The 19671-nt window shown below is 32.5% G+C and overlaps 1 protein-coding gene across 1 annotated transcript; it reads right to left on the bottom strand.

Moving 5' to 3' along the window:
* Positions 1 to 6374: 6374 nt before the first annotated feature.
* Positions 6375 to 19634, bottom strand: LOC129229516 (glycolipid transfer protein-like). The gene is made up of 5 exons (XM_054863833.1): positions 19443 to 19634; positions 18420 to 18475; positions 15831 to 15952; positions 11072 to 11222; positions 6375 to 6924 (listed from the first exon to the last, which is right to left on the bottom strand). Exons 1-5 carry the CDS (start codon positions 19540 to 19542, stop codon positions 6739 to 6741), a joined length of 615 nt encoding a protein of 204 aa, XP_054719808.1. The 5' UTR covers positions 19543 to 19634; the 3' UTR covers positions 6375 to 6738.
* Positions 19635 to 19671: the final 37 nt, after the last annotated feature.

Below are 19671 nucleotides of genomic sequence, written 5' to 3' on the forward strand. Positions count from 1 at the left end.
AAAACCTTTCCTGGGGAGAGCCCCCAAACTTCTCTTACCCTTACTTTAACATAATCAAAGATTGCCTAAAATTGCGTTTTTTGAACTTCAATTTCGAAACTTTACCAATGGAGAGTACATCAAGGGAGGGGCGATTACCCCATCGCCCCTCCCTTGTATCTGCCCTTGTCTATGAGCCATGTTATATTTAAATTTTTTGAACATGATGGAGTCCAAATCAAACAAATCTTTCAAGCATTCATCTTTTCCTTCACTGATTATAAAAAAAAGGTCTTGTCTTATACTTTACTAGCAGTACCCGCACAGCGATGCCCGTGCTAAAAATTTAATGGAGGTCCGTTGAATAAAAAAAATTTGACGCCCCTCCCCCTCTGATGTGAAATGATCGTTTTTCTTTGTATAAAATGCGTACTCACCTTTTCAAAAAAAAAAAAAAAACTATTTAAGTTTCTTTGGAATTTAAAACTCTTTGTCAAATGATTAAATTAGATTTACATTTGCTTTAAAACTCTATTTAGCGAGTGAAGCGCTTTTTACTGCAATATAAAATATTTCGCCAAATAAACAAAAAAAAAAAAAAAACATCAAATAATATCTTTCAAATGTAAAAATAATTCCATAACTCTATTGTTTATCGCCAAACTTGCCCAGCAACTACGCTATCATAATCCATCCGTCTAACGAAAAAAAAAAAAAAAAACATGCCGTGGACCATTCAAAAATCATCGTCAGAAAAAACGAAAATGTCGTACATTTCACTCGGATATAAACAAATCAAAAGTTTCTTTTATTTCAAAACAATTCGCCAAAACAATGAATTTCATTAACGGTTGCCTTAAAACAATAATCCTAGATTGAACTGCTCAGGGCCTAACGCACCAAGCGACCACGCAACCGGAAGCCAGTCCTTTTGCGAGTGAAGCGGATGTTTTTTCTTTGGCAATAATAAATGTTTCGCCAAATGCACAAAAAGGTATATGATCACATTAACAGTAGCTTTCACATCTTTAAGTGCTGCGTTTCCCGGCTTTGCCCGGTCTACCTTGAGAATAAAAATTGTGTCGAGTGACATATATTTAACAATCAGGCTTAAATAAAAGGGAAAAAAAAAACCACCATGCAAAATTACCCTTCCAAACATTGACGACAGATATTAAAATACTTTTAAGAAATTAAAATGCGAAAGATGAATTTTGAAAGCGTAACCATGGAAACATGAAATAAAACCTGAAATAAATAAACAATGGATTCAAAAAGCGTAACCGTGGAAACGTGAAAATAAAATAGTTGACAACCTGAATCAAAATGACATATTTCGAAATTGATTTAAAAACGCTTGTAACTTTTTTTCCTTTGGAGATAGAAGGTTATTTTTACGACCATAGGTCGAGATATTTCTGGAGTAAAAAATGTCGCATTTTCCAACGATGTCAAGAAGAAAACTGTGGGACAATTCCTTCACTTTTTATTGATAAATTTAATGAAGAAAGTATTGCCTAAATTTCAGCTAAGCCTAAAAAAGTTCGAGCTAAAAACGCAAATTACTCCCGCCGTAATTAAGTTAGAGCATTGAAATAAATTGTTTAAAACGCAGAAAATTCTACCCTTTTTAACGATATATAATATTAATATGTGCAAGTAATTTTCACCCCTTTAATAGCCAATAATAGGCAATTTACGTAAAATTTGGGCCGAAATTTGAATTAAAAAAAGAACTATTTATTGGATTTTTTCGAATTATAGCCTATGTTACTCAGTAAGAAAGCACCTTTCATATAGTGAAAGAATTTTTCAAATAGGTGCAGTGGGTCCGGAGATTACCTCGAACATATAAACACACAAAAATCCGCCCTCTCTCTTTATAATATTAGTAAAGATTTACTAATTAAAGATCTAAATGGAACCTATGAATTTATAATAGAGTCACTTAACTTGCAGAATTGCATTTCAAGAATATGTTTTGCCTGCAATGAATGAAACAATGAATTTTCTAAAGTGCCTGTCATGACAAGCCACATTCCACAGGATACGCACCATACACTGCTGCTAAAAATATTGCACCCACCAAGGAACAACTAAATTTTTTGGAAAAACGCACTAGTAATGATTCAAATTCTAAATTTAATGTCCTCTTTCTTGTCACAAAGCTCGTTTCATAACTGGTGCTTGGTGGCGTTAAACGCTAGTGAAACATCCTTTAAATTTTTGAATTTTAAATATGCACTTTTATTGTCTTAGACAACAAAAACTACACTTTACAGCATAATTCTTTTTCACATATTGTAATATTTTAGGCTAGGTCAGTTAAAACTACCATTGTGAAAACCCTTAATTTTTTTCCAATGCTGTTTTTTTTTTTTTTTTGAGTTGTATTACTTTTCTTGATGGGGTGCAAAATGTACATTAAATAAAAGTCTATAACAAGCACAAATATAACTATTTTACTGGATTAGCTCAAATACAAATGTTGAAAACTCATCGAGATACACATCATTCTTATGACACATGGACAACTAATAGCAATTCCCCCCCCCCCCCCTGATTTCCTGATTAAAATTACCTAAAATACTAATGAATACCTGCTAAAATATACTGGGAGCATAATTGCAACACACAGCAATAACATTTTTCATTGTTCTTTAGGGAAGAATTCTACAGGGATTGCTTACTATCCTTCAAAGTCCAATCAAATCTTTGCACCCTCCTTTGAATACTAATGTGTAGCCATGTCCCGTCCACAGCATGTACAGGTAGTTATCAAAATAATGGAAACACTTGTGAATAAAAGAGACATTTTTGAATGCGCTTCGTAAGGTATAAAGAATAAAACTAGATATCATTTCTTTATGTATAAATAGCAATGTATATGATCTGGTAGTATATGGTAGTTTAACCAAAATTCTGGAAGTCGTGGGTTTTTTTCAAGTTTGTGAAATGTCGGACCTCTCAAATTTTTAAAGAAGCCAACTTGTTGCAGCGCATCTAGCTGGAGCAAATGTAACTGAAACATCTTAACCTTTTTGCATTTCTAGAGATACAGTATCTAAAGTCATGATAGCATACACTCATTGCTTTAAGACAAGCTTGACAAAGCAAAACGGTAGAAGGAAAGAGAAGCCCAGCAAAAGAAACCGTCTGGTGTTGAAGCGGATTGTATTCGTGTCTAAAAAGTGAACAACCGCAGCAAAAGTGACCACAGAACTCAATCACGATCTGGATTCACCAGTTTGAGTGATTAGAGTTATTAGAAGGGCTCCTTTATAAACAGAACATTTACAGCAGAGTAGCGATTCCGAATTTTTTCTCCCCAAGTGTTTCCATTATTTTGATAACTACCTGTCTGTGGTCAAAACAAGTTGTGCAATTGAGAATTTGAAACTGAATATAATTAAGATAACTGAAATTAGTTATGAAGTGAAAATATTGATAACTTGGTGAACAAAATTTATTATTACACTTAATTTACTTTGAACATTATTGGAACACATGAAGCATGTGATAATCATTCTACAGTATACATTAGCTTGTTTCCACCTTCAGCAATCAAAAAACAAATCACAGAATGTTGTTCAACCAATGTTGAATTTTCAAGAAGATCCTACATCCTTTAACTTAATTTTGGGGTATAAACAGAGCTATGTTGATCAATCTGCTGATTAGAACTCATCGCGGTGAGGCTAACTTAAGATCCCAAATGTGTCAAACTTCTATTATCAACAGGCAGTTTCCCACACCAATATGGCTCTTCAGATATTGAACGACTCTCGTAGAACACACGAAATGAAATCAAAGAATCAAAAAACTAAATGCAAATTAATTTGAGATATATTAGTGAGGATGGTACATCACTTTCATATCATCAATATGGTCACTATCAATGTCCAGCTTGATCATGTAAACACAAAAATGAGTAAATTATACTCAACTTGAATACTTCATTTTTTATACATTCCCTCCTCCCCCCTTGAAATTCTTTCACCCTCCCCCGCAGGGGGCACACTAGAGTCAACAAGAGGCCATGTTAGCCTAGTTGGAAATTAGGGTCTGGCACTTATGAGGGGACCCAGATCTGAATCAGAGTAGAGAAAATTTGATAAATTTCCAGGAGAAGGGGGCCAAGTGACCAAACTAACGAGGGGTCCACCTTAGCTCTCAGTAGCCCTGGGGGCCTTCCCTTCCAGTTGGAACTGCTGATATACACAATAAAAAGTAATGCTCAAAATCCAGGAATTTCCAAGAAAAACCAGTCGAGTCAGCAGACATGCCAATGATTGAAACATCATACATAAAATGGAATTAATTAATTTATTATTATTATTTTTTTTTTTTGCATTTTACGGGTCAGTAACGATTGTATGTACAACATTTTCATGGAATTTATATTTTTGAACTATAGCTTTCCAGATCAATTCAGATTGTTTAAAAATGAGTAAAACTTATACACAAACAAATTTAACAATATACAATAATAATAACAACAATTGAAGAAATAAACAAATAAAAATAACCTTGTTTAGTCATACGCAAATAAATCCCTTTGTGCTGAAAAGAAATACATAAAATAAATAAATGGTGGTCATGTTTGGATTCAAGGGATCACTTTACATAAGGATCAGGGAGAATTATGTCAGATGCAATTTAAAGATATTTTTTTGCTGCACAGTGAAATTAGACAATAAAGCAAATTTAAAAAAGAAAACAAAAATGATGACATACACTAAATTTTTTATCAAAAGAAGAAAAATCTTTTAGAAAAACTGATCCTGAAATGTTTGTGTCTCCTGTAAAATCCTTTTGAAACGGATTGAGGTGGTTTTGATATGAAAAGCTTCGTGTAATGCCCTTACATTAAAAGTGCATGAAAAATTGATGCTACACGCAGAAAAATAGAAGTTCATGTTATTAATTGAAAAATAAATATTTTATTCAAATACAGTAAACTTCCTATTATCCGCCAGTCAATCAACAATCAGGAACATGCATTTTCGCAGTAAAAAGAAATACCTATGGCTGTTTTTTTTTTGTCAAAAAAATGTCAATTTAAACTCGGTTATTTTTGTTTTATTTTTTGTGCTTTCTTCATCATACATACACTTGTTCTTTATTGATCTTAAGTTCTGTTGTGGAAAATATTTTTACACACTGTGTATATTTACACTCTTTGAAGAAAGTATTATGCATCAATAACTATAGTTAAGCTTTTGAGGAAGGAAAATTTTTACCTTATTTGTCCCTCATTTTAGCCTTTTGCAGTTAATCTAAGATTTTTATTATCCACAGTACTTGTGTCCCCTTATTCTGCGGATAATCGGGAGTTTACTTTATCACGTTTCAAAATCAACAGCAGTATACCGCCGCATCTACAAATGATTCATGTTTTTGCCATTTTGTCAACTATTGTACTTAGCTTTACTGTACCACCTTGCTGTTTAGTTTTGGCTGAAATTAAGCATGAAAATATTGACAAATTCCAACATTTTCCAATCCTTAGTTAGAACCCAAAACATATATCTTCAAACATCTTAGAAACACATTTCTGCACATACCGCAATTTAGCTTTTCACAGCAGCATAACTTGCAAGCTTGAGTTTGCAATCAGGATACAGTATGTATTTGTAATTCTTTGATAATTATTCAATGATTATAGATATTTCAAGTCTTAAAAGCAAATAACTTTGCTTTCATTAAAAAATTAACATGCTTTGAAATCAGTAAAAAAAACAACCAAAAAAGATTTCATACTAGGCCTGTCCTTTACCGGGTTTAGGAGGGGTAATTGATCTCCTCCTAACTTTGAAAAATCAAGGTATTTACATATATGTGGGCTTAGTTTTGTTGTTTTATATGGGATAAGCATTAAGTAATGCACCCTTGACTCCTTTGGAGATTTTTGAAATAACAAATCTGTTTCATATTATAGGTTAGTGATAAAACAACTAAAAAGATATGCTGTTGGTATTCAAGCAAAATTCATCAAAATATTTACATGATTATAAATTATTTAAGAAACAAAACAATTAAAATATTCATATTGTTGCCTTTGAAGCAAGTGTCATCAAAATATTTGCATGATTAGAAATGAGTGAAAAATACAACCAAAAAGAATTCATAAAATTAGTGTACAAACAAAAGTCATCAAATTTTATTAATATGACTCGTGATTAAATTGATCCTGGACTTTTCATGAGTGCAGAAATTTAGTCCATCAAGAACAACATCCTCAATTTTATTAAATTTAAATAATCGGATCATGCCCCCCCCCCCCCGACTCTCCTTAGCTTAAGAATATACATATTTATAGAACATGCAAAAAGAAGATATCTCTAACAAGACAATACAGTAAAACCTGTCTACAACGATACTGTTGGGACCTAAAACAATATTGTTATAGACAGTTTCATTATTTATGTTGACATTTTGCTGTGACCAAGGAAAATATTGTTATAGACAGGTTTATTGTTATAAACAGCATTGTTATACACAGGTTTCACTGTACATGAAATGTGTTCTGAAAATTCCGAGTGTGTTCCTTCAAGCAGAAAAAAGTAAAAAAGCAAGAGGAAGTGATTTATCGATTAAAACAGATCAGTTGCATAGATTAAATTGGTATTCTTTTTCTCTACCATGCTGTTGAATTTGAAGCAGTTGGCTAGTTGAAGGCAAGTTTTCTAAAATTTCTCTTTTCTTTTTCAAAAAATTCACAAATCATAACTCTGCCACCAATAACATACGTACATTCTACACTTTTGCATTGGAATCAATATCATATCTTTTATAAATGCTGTTTATAACTTCCAGATTAGAACCAAGTCCTTGAATAAAATTCTCAATATCTGCAAGTATTTCATCTTCTACTGCAAATTCAATCTCTCCGGCCAATAACTGCAGAAGGGATTTCCTTGAAGGTGCTGCATGCACCATTATCTGCAATTTGGATAAAATTATATAATATTACTCATATTTAAAATGTATGTATCCATATGCCACAATAACTTAAAAATGGCCCAGCAACACCATCCTTATTTAACATTATTAATCATCTTTATCAACATAAAACTTTTACAATTTATAACTCTGAAAATACTATGATGTCATATTTTGATGGACTTGTGGTATCAATATAAAAATGACTTCACGTTTCAAAACCTCAACTACTATTCAAATAAAAACATCGCTATGCTTGAAGGAGCGAGAGGAAATAGGACAGGTTCTTAGTTTCAAGAAATTTAACATTAAGTTACTTTACATGAAAGTAAGATACCATCCTAAGGCAGAAATGCATGAAATACATGCATTTGGCACTCTTAAGACGCTTTCCACCTCCAGCTCAATCACTTCCTATTCCGAGCAGATGAGTGCTAAATGAGCACAAAACTGCAGTCCTCAGATGGAATGACTGAGCTGGCTGTGTATTTCATGTATTTCTGCCTTAGCCCTGGCTATAGGCCAGTAAGTTACTGAAAATTAAGTTACTTTGTTCATAATACTTTCAATCATGGTATTTAGTTTATAGAATACAACTACATACATTTAATACCTCTACAAACAGCCACTAAATGGCTCAACTTGTGTGTGAAAATGTTACACTTAAATAAATGGACCTTACCCGGAGTGTGGCAACCGTCCATCCCTACTAGTAAAATTTCTTGCAACAACCTTGACAGATCAATACTGACGGTGTCAATATTGACGTGTTTCATACTGCATAAAGATTAAAAAGCAATATTGCAATAACAACACGTATGCAACATTGCATTCACCTTAAAATATCAAGATTGATATTACCTTACAATATCAGCATTGCATACATGTTGACGCCGTGAAGATGATATTGATTTTATGCTGTCGCTGTCAAGGTTTAGTACACAATAGAACATGCGCATGCGCACAGTTCTTTATACCAAGTGTCCCTTGTATTGCTTGCATGTTAACTTCCTCCTTCGACCTTCGATAGAGCTCCACGCTGCACGTGGCGTTGCATTCTTTAGGCTTCGCTAAGTTGGTTGCTTAGTTATTAGTGTGGAATAGTATTGTTTTAGGAATAACTTATGAATGACTGATAACTGCATTTGTTTATTAATATAGTACTAGACAAGACATATCACAGACAATGTGCGATCAATAATAGAAATGGCCAAGACCGTCCCAGCCGAGGATTTCGTATTATCACTTCAATCTCACGAGTAAGATTATTTTTATTCAATGATTATTTATGTTGTTCTTTAAGATAAATTCCCATGTTGTGTCCAGGGGATATTTTCAATGCTGACATCCATTCGGAAATGTACTTTATTGTTTCTATTTATTTATTGCTATCTTTACTCTTTAATGTGCTATAAAAACTTCCGCAAATATTCCTTACTAAGTACTTTATGTCTTTATAATACAATTAGAAGTATGATTTAAAAAAAATAAGTCAAGTATTACGCAAAACGAAGAACTTTTCATTTTTTAAATTAAATTGCGAGTACTATTAATATCTTTATATGAATTTTTCCGATCAGATGTCAGCTTTAAAAAAATATTCTTAGGCTAGAAAACTAATCAGGCTTGAAGCATAACAGAAATAATATGAAATTTAATTCTCGACTTTGAAGTGAAAATAATACAAATAATTAAGCAGATAAAACACCTTGCAAACATACTGATTTCATACTGTCATGTCAATGTATCCTGACATTTTCCTGTTATATCAATACATATGCAAGATTACAAAAGCAAGATCATCTTGCGTAGATCTTGAATTCATGCTGTCATGACAACATCTTGATATTATCCTGTCATATCAATACGTATGCAGGATTACAAAAGCAGCCTACCTTGATATTTTCCTGATATTATGCTGCATACACCTTGTCAGTCAATATTGTGGCAATCTCATGACAGCATAAATGGAGTAACGTAACAATACTGAGGCAGCATTAATGCAAGATGATTTTTCTTGCATGTCAACCTTTATGCAATATGGAGGCAAGATATTTTGCTTACTGGGATTTAACCTTTCCTCTGCAGGTACTTTGATTAAATATTCAGTGTTAGTAATGCTAGGAAAACTAGTTTTATTTAATAATCACTAGACTTTATATGGATGATGAACATGAGTAGAGGTTTTATGGGTGAGTGTAAACAGACATAAGATTGAGAGTAAAATGCTGAGAAAAGGGATAAAAAGAAAAAGAATACGAGTTCTCACTGATTTTCTGACAAGGAGCTAATAAGGCTTTATTCAAGAAAATATTTATTTAAAAGAAAGTATTTTGCACTAAATGAATTGTTTATCATTTCTTAAGAACAGTGGTTACCAACCGGTGGTCCACGGGCTAAGGTGGTTCTTGAGAGCGGTTCGAGGGAGAGTCTGGTGGCTACTAATAAAACAGCAATATTTTTCGGTGATTGAATAAAATTAACAACTTGTTTGAAAAAGACATCAAGACTTTCATCATTGAGCCAGTCTCATTCAATGCAATAAAATTATAATTGAGGAAAAAATCGAAGAGTTTTTTTTTTGGCAAGACCTAAAAGCTAGAATCAACCACAAAGGTTGGTTTATAAACCGTGAATTTGTCCCTTCAGCACCAAGAGCAGAGTCAGTAGCCTTGTTTCGACTTTTAACTGGCCATGGCTGTTTACCAAAACACCTTCACCGCTTGAGGATTGTCAAAAGTCCCAATTGTCCCCTTTGCAATTCAAACGAAGAAATGGACATTCGTCACCTGCACACTTGCACCCAGCTTTCCAGACGTAGCCTGTGTGACCGTTATTGGGAAGCAAGAGAGCGTATCAGCAGCTAAATATTTCACTCTATTGTTCCTGTATTGTTCCTTGTTCTGTGTATTGTGTTTGCTATTTTGTTCTTTGTAACCTTTTCTTGCTGCCAGCCATTGGAAATTAAAAAAAAAGAAAAGAAATAATAATAATCTTAAATTATGATAAACAGCAACTTGTTCACAAATATTTCATGATGATCTTACAACCGTTTCTATGCAAAAATATTTGCTCGATTGTAGAGAAATTGCAGACTTATGCAGTTGTTAGAGAAAAATTTAGGCTAGTAGTTTGAAATCATGAAATGCAAAAATAGAAGAAATAGTGCAGCACAACAACATTAATTCACATTGATAATATGGGGTACTAAGATTTCCAATACAAATTTTAAACACTTAATAAACGAATAAATAATAATAACAATAATATATTAATCATCTGTTTTAAAAATAAAGAATCTAGATGCAGAGAGACATTATAGCCTTTCCATTCAAAATTACTAAATTTTACTAAAAATTTCTGTCAAACAATTTGAACCATTTAAAATACATTTAATTGATTAACATAAAAAATAAATGAGTTACAAATGAATTTTTTTAAAGAAGGATAATGTAAGATAAAGTTGGAAACTGCTTTTTTTGGGGGACATGAATACTTTTGGATTTAGATTTATTTGAATATTCATTAGCAACTAAACTGAACTTTTTGTCGAGCACCTGACATTTAAAACACAAGACAAGGAAATTATTTTTCTCACTCTCTTTGCATTCAAATAAAAAAGGAAGCTAACACGGGCAGTCATAGGGGAATAAAACCAAAACACTTTTTAGTAGTTGAAGCCTATTTATAGTAGAGACACAAAAAATATACTTTTTTTTTTTTTTTAAATAAAGTACTCTATGAAATTCCATTAAACACTTTTAAAGGCTGGTCTTCACATTAAAATGAGCATCAACTTTTAAAATCTTCAATGACAACCTCCTTTTTTTAATGAAATTTGTAACTAGTATCATCATTTAACTTTGTATAATGTTTCCTTTGGTTCAGTCATTGCAAAATTTACAACAACTTTCTAAAGATTGTCTAAAGTTTTTTTTTTGTCAAAAAAGTATTTCCCTAACTAAGCCCTCCACTTGTCTACTCAGAACATAAATCAGTAAAGAGTCAGTGAAACAGCAGATAAAATATCAAGCACAATAAATACGTTTGAGCGCAAAGGTACAGTTGAAACATCAAAGGAAATCCAAAATAAGCTCTATCTTTCATTCTACATGTTTGCAAATATTTAAAGCATGATTTTACTTACCCCAAAAAGTTTTTGAACCAGCCACCCATGATAAGGCTTCAATTTTTCTTCATATGCTTTATTGAAGTAAGGAACTAGATTGTCTGTACAGATATTTTCTTTACTATCATTTACTAGGCAAGTAAGGAAAACATTCATGTATTCTAAGGCTCTGAGTACAAGAAAAAAATTAACATCATTATTTGATTTTAAAAAATTTATTTCTCTTTAGAATATGATTTAAAGTGCATTAAAATTCTGAATTTCTAGTGAAGTTTCATGCATATAGAGTAGATATGCAGCCATTTTTTTGAAGTGTCCTCTTCTACTTGTTGTACTTTTTGCTGCAATTTTTACTTCTAAACTTATTGTTACAGAATAAACGATCAAATATTTAAATTTTCAATATTTGTCCATAAAATAAATTTTTCAAAATTTCCCTTTTGACAGCTACTTTATGAATAAGTGACAATCTTAAGAACCAAGGGCGGATTTAGCTTCTGGTTTTTGAGGGGTTCATTTCTAGAAAGGGTTTCATAATTATTAATTATAATTTTTTGGCGTAAAGAAGGGGACTGTTCCTAATTTTTTGAAATATATGTCCTAAAAACAGATTTATTCTATCTTCGGTCACATAAATAGGGGGGGGGGGAGGTATGATTCCACAAAACTCTCTGGATGCACTCCTGTAAGGAAGGGCGCATTTAGAGGAGTTCAACTCAAATATGAGTCAACGGCAAAACAAATAATTGATGAAATTATTTCATTCTATGAATATATTTTGCATTCCGAAAATTTTCTCTTGGAAGAAAAGTTGCAATTTTAAAGAAAGCATTTTTAGTGGGATTGAACACAAACAAAAGTAAATAACAAAGTACATACATGATAAAACTATTTTGTTTTAAGTATAATAATTTCATTACATTTGTAATGTTAATGCCTTTGTTAAAATATATAAATAAAACATTTATAATAATTCAAAAATATTGATACATTAACAAACAATAACAAAGTTGAAGAAGAAATACAGATCAATGTGGTCATTGCACGTTTTTTAAGTTACAACACGCACTAAAATAATTGATTTTACAGATAAATACAAGATGCTCGTTTTATGCGGGCTTATTTTATGCGGTTTCCATTATACGAGGTTTAAGATTTGACACCTTCATTTTATTTCACATGGATGAGTTTTGGTTTTACGCGGATGCGGCTATGCAAACATATAAAATTACCCCTCTTTCAAAATCCAAACTCCTACAGATTGCAGATTACACGTAATAAACTGCATTTTGGCATGCTAATAATCAAGCTTTGGCCACTGGAGACATTTTATGCAATTGAATACAGAGCTTTTCCTAGAAGTATAGTTATTAAACTCACACAGTTTAGAACTCATTGGAAGAAGAGATTTTAGGAGTGACAAATGAGAACAAAACCAACGAGGATACCGACATCAGGGACGTACAATCAAAACCGTTCACATTGAAAGCCATTCCTAGACAACAGAAATGATTTTTCTGATTTGCTAGTGAAGGAAGATTTTATCATGGAAATGGCACAAGTGATCATGGATCCGTTAATGCTCTTCTAAGAACTACAGACTAATTCTTAATGACTGTCAAAAGACTATCATAGCCAGCATCCTTTTATAAACCGATAGAACCATAGAAATCTATATAAGTATTCAATAATCTTATTATGCAATTAGTCATCACTAAAATGAAGTATTTTTTATCTATGGCACCTAACCCCTATTTTTACACTAATATAAAGTCTTAATTTATGCTGCTTTTCCGTGGAATGTTATCCCCGCGTTAAAGGAGGGTCTACTGTATACATAATTTTAGCAGGAAAAAGTTATTGTCATTTTTTTGTGTTTGTTTTTACGCATTAGTTTTTATTATTATTACTCAGTGTAATTCATCACTTTCACAAATATTTCTCATTTCTTTGAAATCTTACAAAATAAAATATTACAATGATAACAATTTTAGAGAAGCGCTTTATTGCCCAAATTACTATTTCTGATAGAAAAAAATATTCATATGTACAAAACATTAAAGAACAATGCACGGGTGCCCATATGCAAAATTTTAAGGGGGGGGGGGCAGATATTTGCCCATGAAAACCGATTACAGTACAGATTAGACAAAAATTTATTAAAAATTTGACATTTGTAATAACTTATTCATTAGTGGCTGGAGGAGAAATGTTTTTACATTTTTGCAAAGAAAAAGCACCAAAAGCAAGGAAGTTCTAATTTCTAAGGAAGGGGGGCTTGAGCACTCACTTGCCCCCCCCATATGGGTGCCTATGAAACAATGTAATGCAAAGAAGGTGGCTCTTTGTTCTTAATTTTTTTTTCTGAATCAATTTGTTACTCTGAGCCTGAAATATTAACTGTATCAGCACAAAGAACTTAAATTTATGGCTTTAAGAACTTTAATATTGCACCACTCGAGTTACACTGGCCAACAAAGAATAGTAGGCTCTCCTCTGATATGCCCCCCTCTTGGCGAGATTTTAATTTTTTGCTCGATACGAAAATCGCCAAATAAGGCGATAACTTGGCAACCCTGGTTTTGCAACTTGAACGCTGGAAAGTAGTTTCTCTAAGTCTGTTTTTGCACGTGTATGTGTTTTAGGAGGTAGGTGCTCATATGTTTCGCTCTTAGGGAGATTTTAAGTTGAATACTCTAAAATAAAGTTTCAATTCAAACTTTATTTTAGAGTATTCTTTTTCTTGTTGTTTTTTAATGTTAATTTAGTTGAATTTTCTATTTTAATTATGAGTTCGGTTTGTGATGTTGTCCAAATGTATCAATTGAAATTTTTGAATGAATCTTCTTTTTCTTTTTCGTCAGGTCGTCCAACGTTTGGACGTACCGGAGTCCTAAATAGATTTTTTATATTTAAACTAATTGAAAATAAAGAGGTTAGGTAAGTGAACATATTTTGAATTATTGTGTTTTTAGTGTGTTTCTGGTAGTTTGTATTTTGGTCTGGTTGGCATTTTTGTAGCACAAAAATGGTGTTAATTTCACATAAAATCTGTGACTTTATTGTATACTGAACGGAGGAGATCTGTGACTTATATCCGACTGTGATGTATATTAAAAGTCGGAGGGATAACTGGCGAGCCCGAGGTCTCATAGTACTTTCGTAATGAAACCGAGGCAGGGGTCTCATTACGAAAGTACTATGAGACCGAGGGCTCGTATCCCGGAGAAACAACGGAAAAAAATTGATGCATTAATTTCATTAAATAATTAATGACATAATTTGAATTTTTCCTGTTGGCGCTAAAAAAGCATCGCTAAGAACGATGTATGACATATGACGTCATACATAGTTTTCTTGGCGACGCTTTTTTGGCGCCAACAGGAAAAAGTCGCCAAGAGGGGGGTATATCAGATTTGTTCCGAATAGTATTCCCAATGGAAAATATGGTGATGAAATTTGATGAGAATTCAGGGTCACAGTAGTTAGTAGAGGGTTAACTTTTCCTCAAGGTTCCCATTACAGGAAAACATCTCGGTGAGAATACTCATTCTATGTTGAAATTAGAGTGAGATTTTCAAAAATTGAGAGAGATTTAAAAAAAAATTCTTAGAATTCAATTTAACAGACATGAAAAAAAATCAAGTCTTGCATCAAAATACTTATGATCAACTGATAGAAGTGCAGTATAGGATATCGATCTAATTCTGTACCTGGCAAAAGTGGTCAATTTAGCCAGTGTTCATCTTAGAAGGGTGGACTACTTTACAGGTTTAACTAAATTATATTTATATAGTAGCATATATACCAATCATCCAAACTCCCTACTATGAGAATCACTGAATCTGCGGATCCTTTTCCAATTTTCAGGAAAAAAAAATACAGCAGAAACATACTGTGAATTGCAAAATAATGATTCTGTCCACTTGTAATTCCCCCCAGGAAGCTAGCAAAACTGTTAACTTTGACTGAGATATCGAGCGAGCAATGACTTTCATTTAAAGTACTGTGCACAGTAACTGTACTGATGTACAACAGTTGCAAAAGATGTAAAATAGTTGTCCTTTCAGCAAATTATTTTTTTTTTTGTGTTTTCTTCAAAATAGCTTTTTTCTCTCATTTTCAACACATGTACAGTATCTAATTAAAATAGACACTTTTTTTTTGGAAAAAACCTGTTGAATTTTCGACTATCCAAATGGAGGACAGTTCCAATCGAATTGGTTTGTTGGAGTTATACTGTACTTCAAACTATAATTTTAGTAATAAATTTTTGTTCAAGTTAATCAAGTTAAGTCAAAAACTATTAAAAAATATAATGAAATATTATATTTTTTAATAAGTTTTGTTTTGTAACTTGATATCTTATCATTTATAAGTATAACTGTTCTTGATTCTGTAGCTGAAGAGGAGGTTAATTTCAACTGCCTGGGGCAGTTGCAAACAGAAATAGACCTTGGAGAATGGAATTATCATAAGTACTGCTAATTTTTTGAACCAAGAGTGTTCAGCATTGACATTTAGTGCTTCCTTTTAAATATGTAAATTAAAATGATATTGAAATATTTATGTGTAGTTGATTAATCCCCATTTGCAAAGTTTTAAAGATAAATACCTCCGTTTTTAAAGATTTTTGAAATAGACAGTGTGGATGAAATTTCATGTTTTTCAGCCAACATGTCAAGTAAAAAAATGACTATTAATAGTTAATTTAAAAAAGAAGTGCATAAATAAATGGAAAACAATCAAAATATAATAATTTAAAAAATGCTTATACCTTTTAAGCCATAAAAGAGCATCAATTCCAACATTTTCTTTTGAATTTTCTAACTCATATTCAACTATATCATTCAAGGTCAGAAACTTCTCTTTATTACCCATTCGTATAGTGTTTAGTTTCTAAAAAAAAACAAAAAAAAAAAAAAAAAACAATTATTTAAGCATGGATTTACTAAGTTAAGACACATAAAATATTGCTTTTTGAAGTAAAAAGTTGTGGTAAATTAAATAACAACCTATTTGATATGAGTTCATAAAACCTACATTTCAATGTACCTACACTACAACAACTCCAGTGAAAATCCATACAAGCAGTAAAAAATGACAACATACTAAACAATAATTTCAAATGATTTTCTGTAATTTGATTTAAAAAAAAATCACCATTTGCTTAACTATTTAATTATTTTACTTAATCCGGATGCTAATGCCGCTAAAAGAGGATGGCATCCAAACAGTGGCGTACCAAGTACCAAGTGGCAGGCAGGGGTGGCTGTCAATATGTGATTGACATTTTTCCCTTTTTTCTATTTATCTTTATTTTTCTGAATTTTTTTTGTTTTATTTCATTTCTTGGTATTTTTCTGTCGTTCTGCTTTTTCTTTTCTTGCGGTTCATTGATGTTAAAACTTTTTTTTATTTGTTTCGGCTTTAGTGCTCTGATTGCCTTTCTTGCCTAGGTGGGGCACCTGCGAGAAAGCTCTCGCCCAGTATTTGCCTTCCTATTGTTTTTTTTTATTGGTTTATAAATTTCTTATTGGCATATGGTAAATCCTATATTTTTACTTTTTAAGCTGCTAGCTGCCTTTTGGCTTTTTTCGGATGTCTTTTCATCCATAAGCTCTTTTATTTTGCAATGAATAAGAGGGTCCTTGTAATCCCGAATTGCAGTAATCTGCAATTTTAGTGCAATTAAACATTGTTACTTTTTATTTTGCCATAGATAAATTAAAACTGCATTTTCAAAATGTTACCTCTTAAGGAAACCCTGGACTCCCCGATTTCTGAATGACTTACTATTCTGAATTTAGCTTACTATTTGGTTCCTATGGGAAGACTGAGATCTAGATCTTGTAAAGACTATCTTCTCTCTCCTAAACCAGAAGCTGAATTCATTCTCTATTGCTCTGTAGTTATATATGCATCTTAAAAAAATTTAAAAGGGCCACTGAACTCCTCTCCCCTATACACCCCTAGTGTTTTGCTCACACGACTGCTCTGCCTGAACTAGGGCTCTAAGTAAAGTTTTACTTTTTATACTTGTTTTAAGTTTCCAATCATGATATAATCTGTGTAACACTTAATACTTATTTTACATTTTCTTTTGAAGGTTTCTTTTTCGTTCTTTTAGTACATTAGAGCCTTGAGAGTTCAAGACTCCGTACTCTGGGCAATTCCAGAAAACTCTGGGATATTCTTGCCAGAGGAGAAAACAGGTTGCGCACGCATTCTTAAGAACCTCACATTTTCCCTAACTTGGTCAGTTTCTGGTCTACATTGGTCAGGTTTTCAACAGTTTAATCCAGTGATTCTCAACCTGTGGTCCGCGGACCACAGATGGTCCGCGGACTGTTTTCATGTGGTCCGCGAAGTGAACAGTCATAAAATAATCAATTTAAATCTTGGCTCTTTAGACGTAAATTAATGCGTCGGCCGAATTTTTTTTAAACTCAAAACGTTTGCAGTATTGTGTTGACCAAACACACCTCAACCTGGCGCCTTGGCGCCAACTGATCGCGCCACTGCTCAGTGACGACTCAAGTGACGAGCGTGCATGTTTTTTGCTTGGTGATTGTAGTTCACTAAAATGAGCAAACAGATGAAACTTTTGGGGTTTTTTTTTAAAGAAGACGGATAGTGAGAACGCTAAAGCAGGATGTTCTACCAGTAATATTGCCAGTGATAGCACAATATTAACTCAAAGTGATCCTAAAAGAAAGGCTGCTAACCGTAAGTACAGTCCCGACTATATAGCATTTGGATTTACATTCATTGAAGAATTTGGTGTCCAGTTTTCTCAATGTGTAATTTGTGCGGAGGTTTTAAGTAATGAGGCAATGAAGCTGGCAAAATTAACTAGATACTTTGGAAACAAAGCATAAAGATTTTGCCGGAAAACATATCGGAAACAAGACCAAGGGAGTCATTAACGTGTTAATTTGGCGCTATCTATGTCTTTTTATTTTGTTTTTTATATTAATAATATCTATGTGGTCTGCCAAGGATTCTGAAAGGTACAAGTGGTCCTCAGTGGTGAAAAGGTTGAGAACCACTGGTTTAATCTGTTATTTTTTTAATCTTTCACTTGTTTAGTAAAAACAAGGTAAGTAAAAACATTTATCCAAGCCCATCATTTCAAAATTTTCCTGGGTGGGGGTTGAAGGTTTTTAATATGCTTAATGAATATGATATTGAAAAACTGCAAAAACTACCCCCATATTATAGGTGAAAATATCCCCTCCCTAGTCACCCAAATGACAGGCTTGCATTTATCTGAATAATTAACAACTGCTTTGCTCTACGAGTACTAGTTGCAAGATTGATTCCTAACTGTTTCAAAGAAGAAATTATTATCATGAACACTTACCTCAATGTTACCCAAAATATCATTTTTCACAGGAGAGAAAACAGTTCCTAGAAGTTCTAAAAATAAAAAATATAACATAACATTTGAAAAAAAAAAAAAAACTCCTTTCACACAATATTCACTTTACTGATTAAAGATTCTCACTTAGACTATGATTCCAGGCTTAGAAGGTTAAAAATGTACAGTCTTGAGCTAAGAAGAGACCGAGGGGACATGATTCAGTTGTTTAAATTTATTAAAATGAAAGATGTTACGGGGCTGAAGTTTAGCACTGAAAACAGGACAAGGGGTCATTGTTTTAAGCTATTTAAATCTCAGGCTAACATGGATATTAGGAAAAATTATTATTTTAGCAGGGTAGTGGAACCTTGGAACAGTTTACCGGAAGAGGTGGTAATGAGCAAGGGAGTAGATAGTTTTAAGAGGGCCATTGATCTTCACTGGGGATTGTAAATGACTAGGACCAGTCTAGCTGGGCCCAGAGCCTGTTGCTGGTCGTCACTTTTGTATTTGTATTTGTATTCTTTGCTTCTTAGATCAATGAAAACACAATTCAAAATTGCAATAATGGAGTTTAAACACATAACTAATTTGTATTTTAATTAACAAAACACAATAAAAAAAAGTGAAATACTGACAGTAAAACAACCTGAAATTTTAACAAACAAACCTAAATTTTTGAAATAAAATGCAAGCATTTAAAAATCATTTACTCTGCTATTTACATACCATAAATAAGGCCAGAAAACAATTATTTACCGAAAAAGTTGCTTCAAAGAAGAAAACAAATTAAGCATTTTCATGGATTTATTTTTGCATGTTCAAAATTTTCTTTACTAAAAAGATGTTGAATCCACACATTTGTGCAGTTATTAGGCATTACATTGTTATAAGATGCATGAGAACGCAAATTTTTAGAGAATACTGGACGACAAGGGAAGAAATACATTCCAAACATGCATCAAAATTTTAAATGAAGAACAATTTCCAACGAATTTATTTCTCTTTAAATGGAAAACTTACCTATGAAACGAACTATACCACGACATGCATCCAAAAATGTAAGTATTTCAATACGCCCATCTTCAATTTCAGGAAAGTGAGTAACATCAGAGAAAAACATATTGCTCTAATAAAAATTTAGGGAAATTTTAGGTTAAAATTGGATTGAATTTAACACGGTTTATATTCTATGAAAACATTTTAATGAATGAGAAACTCAGCAACATTTCAATGTTTACGAAAACCGGGA

Source organism: Uloborus diversus, chromosome 9, assembly GCF_026930045.1.
Source record: "Uloborus diversus isolate 005 chromosome 9, Udiv.v.3.1, whole genome shotgun sequence".
In the NCBI taxonomy this organism is placed as follows: Eukaryota; Metazoa; Arthropoda; class Arachnida; order Araneae; family Uloboridae; genus Uloborus; species Uloborus diversus.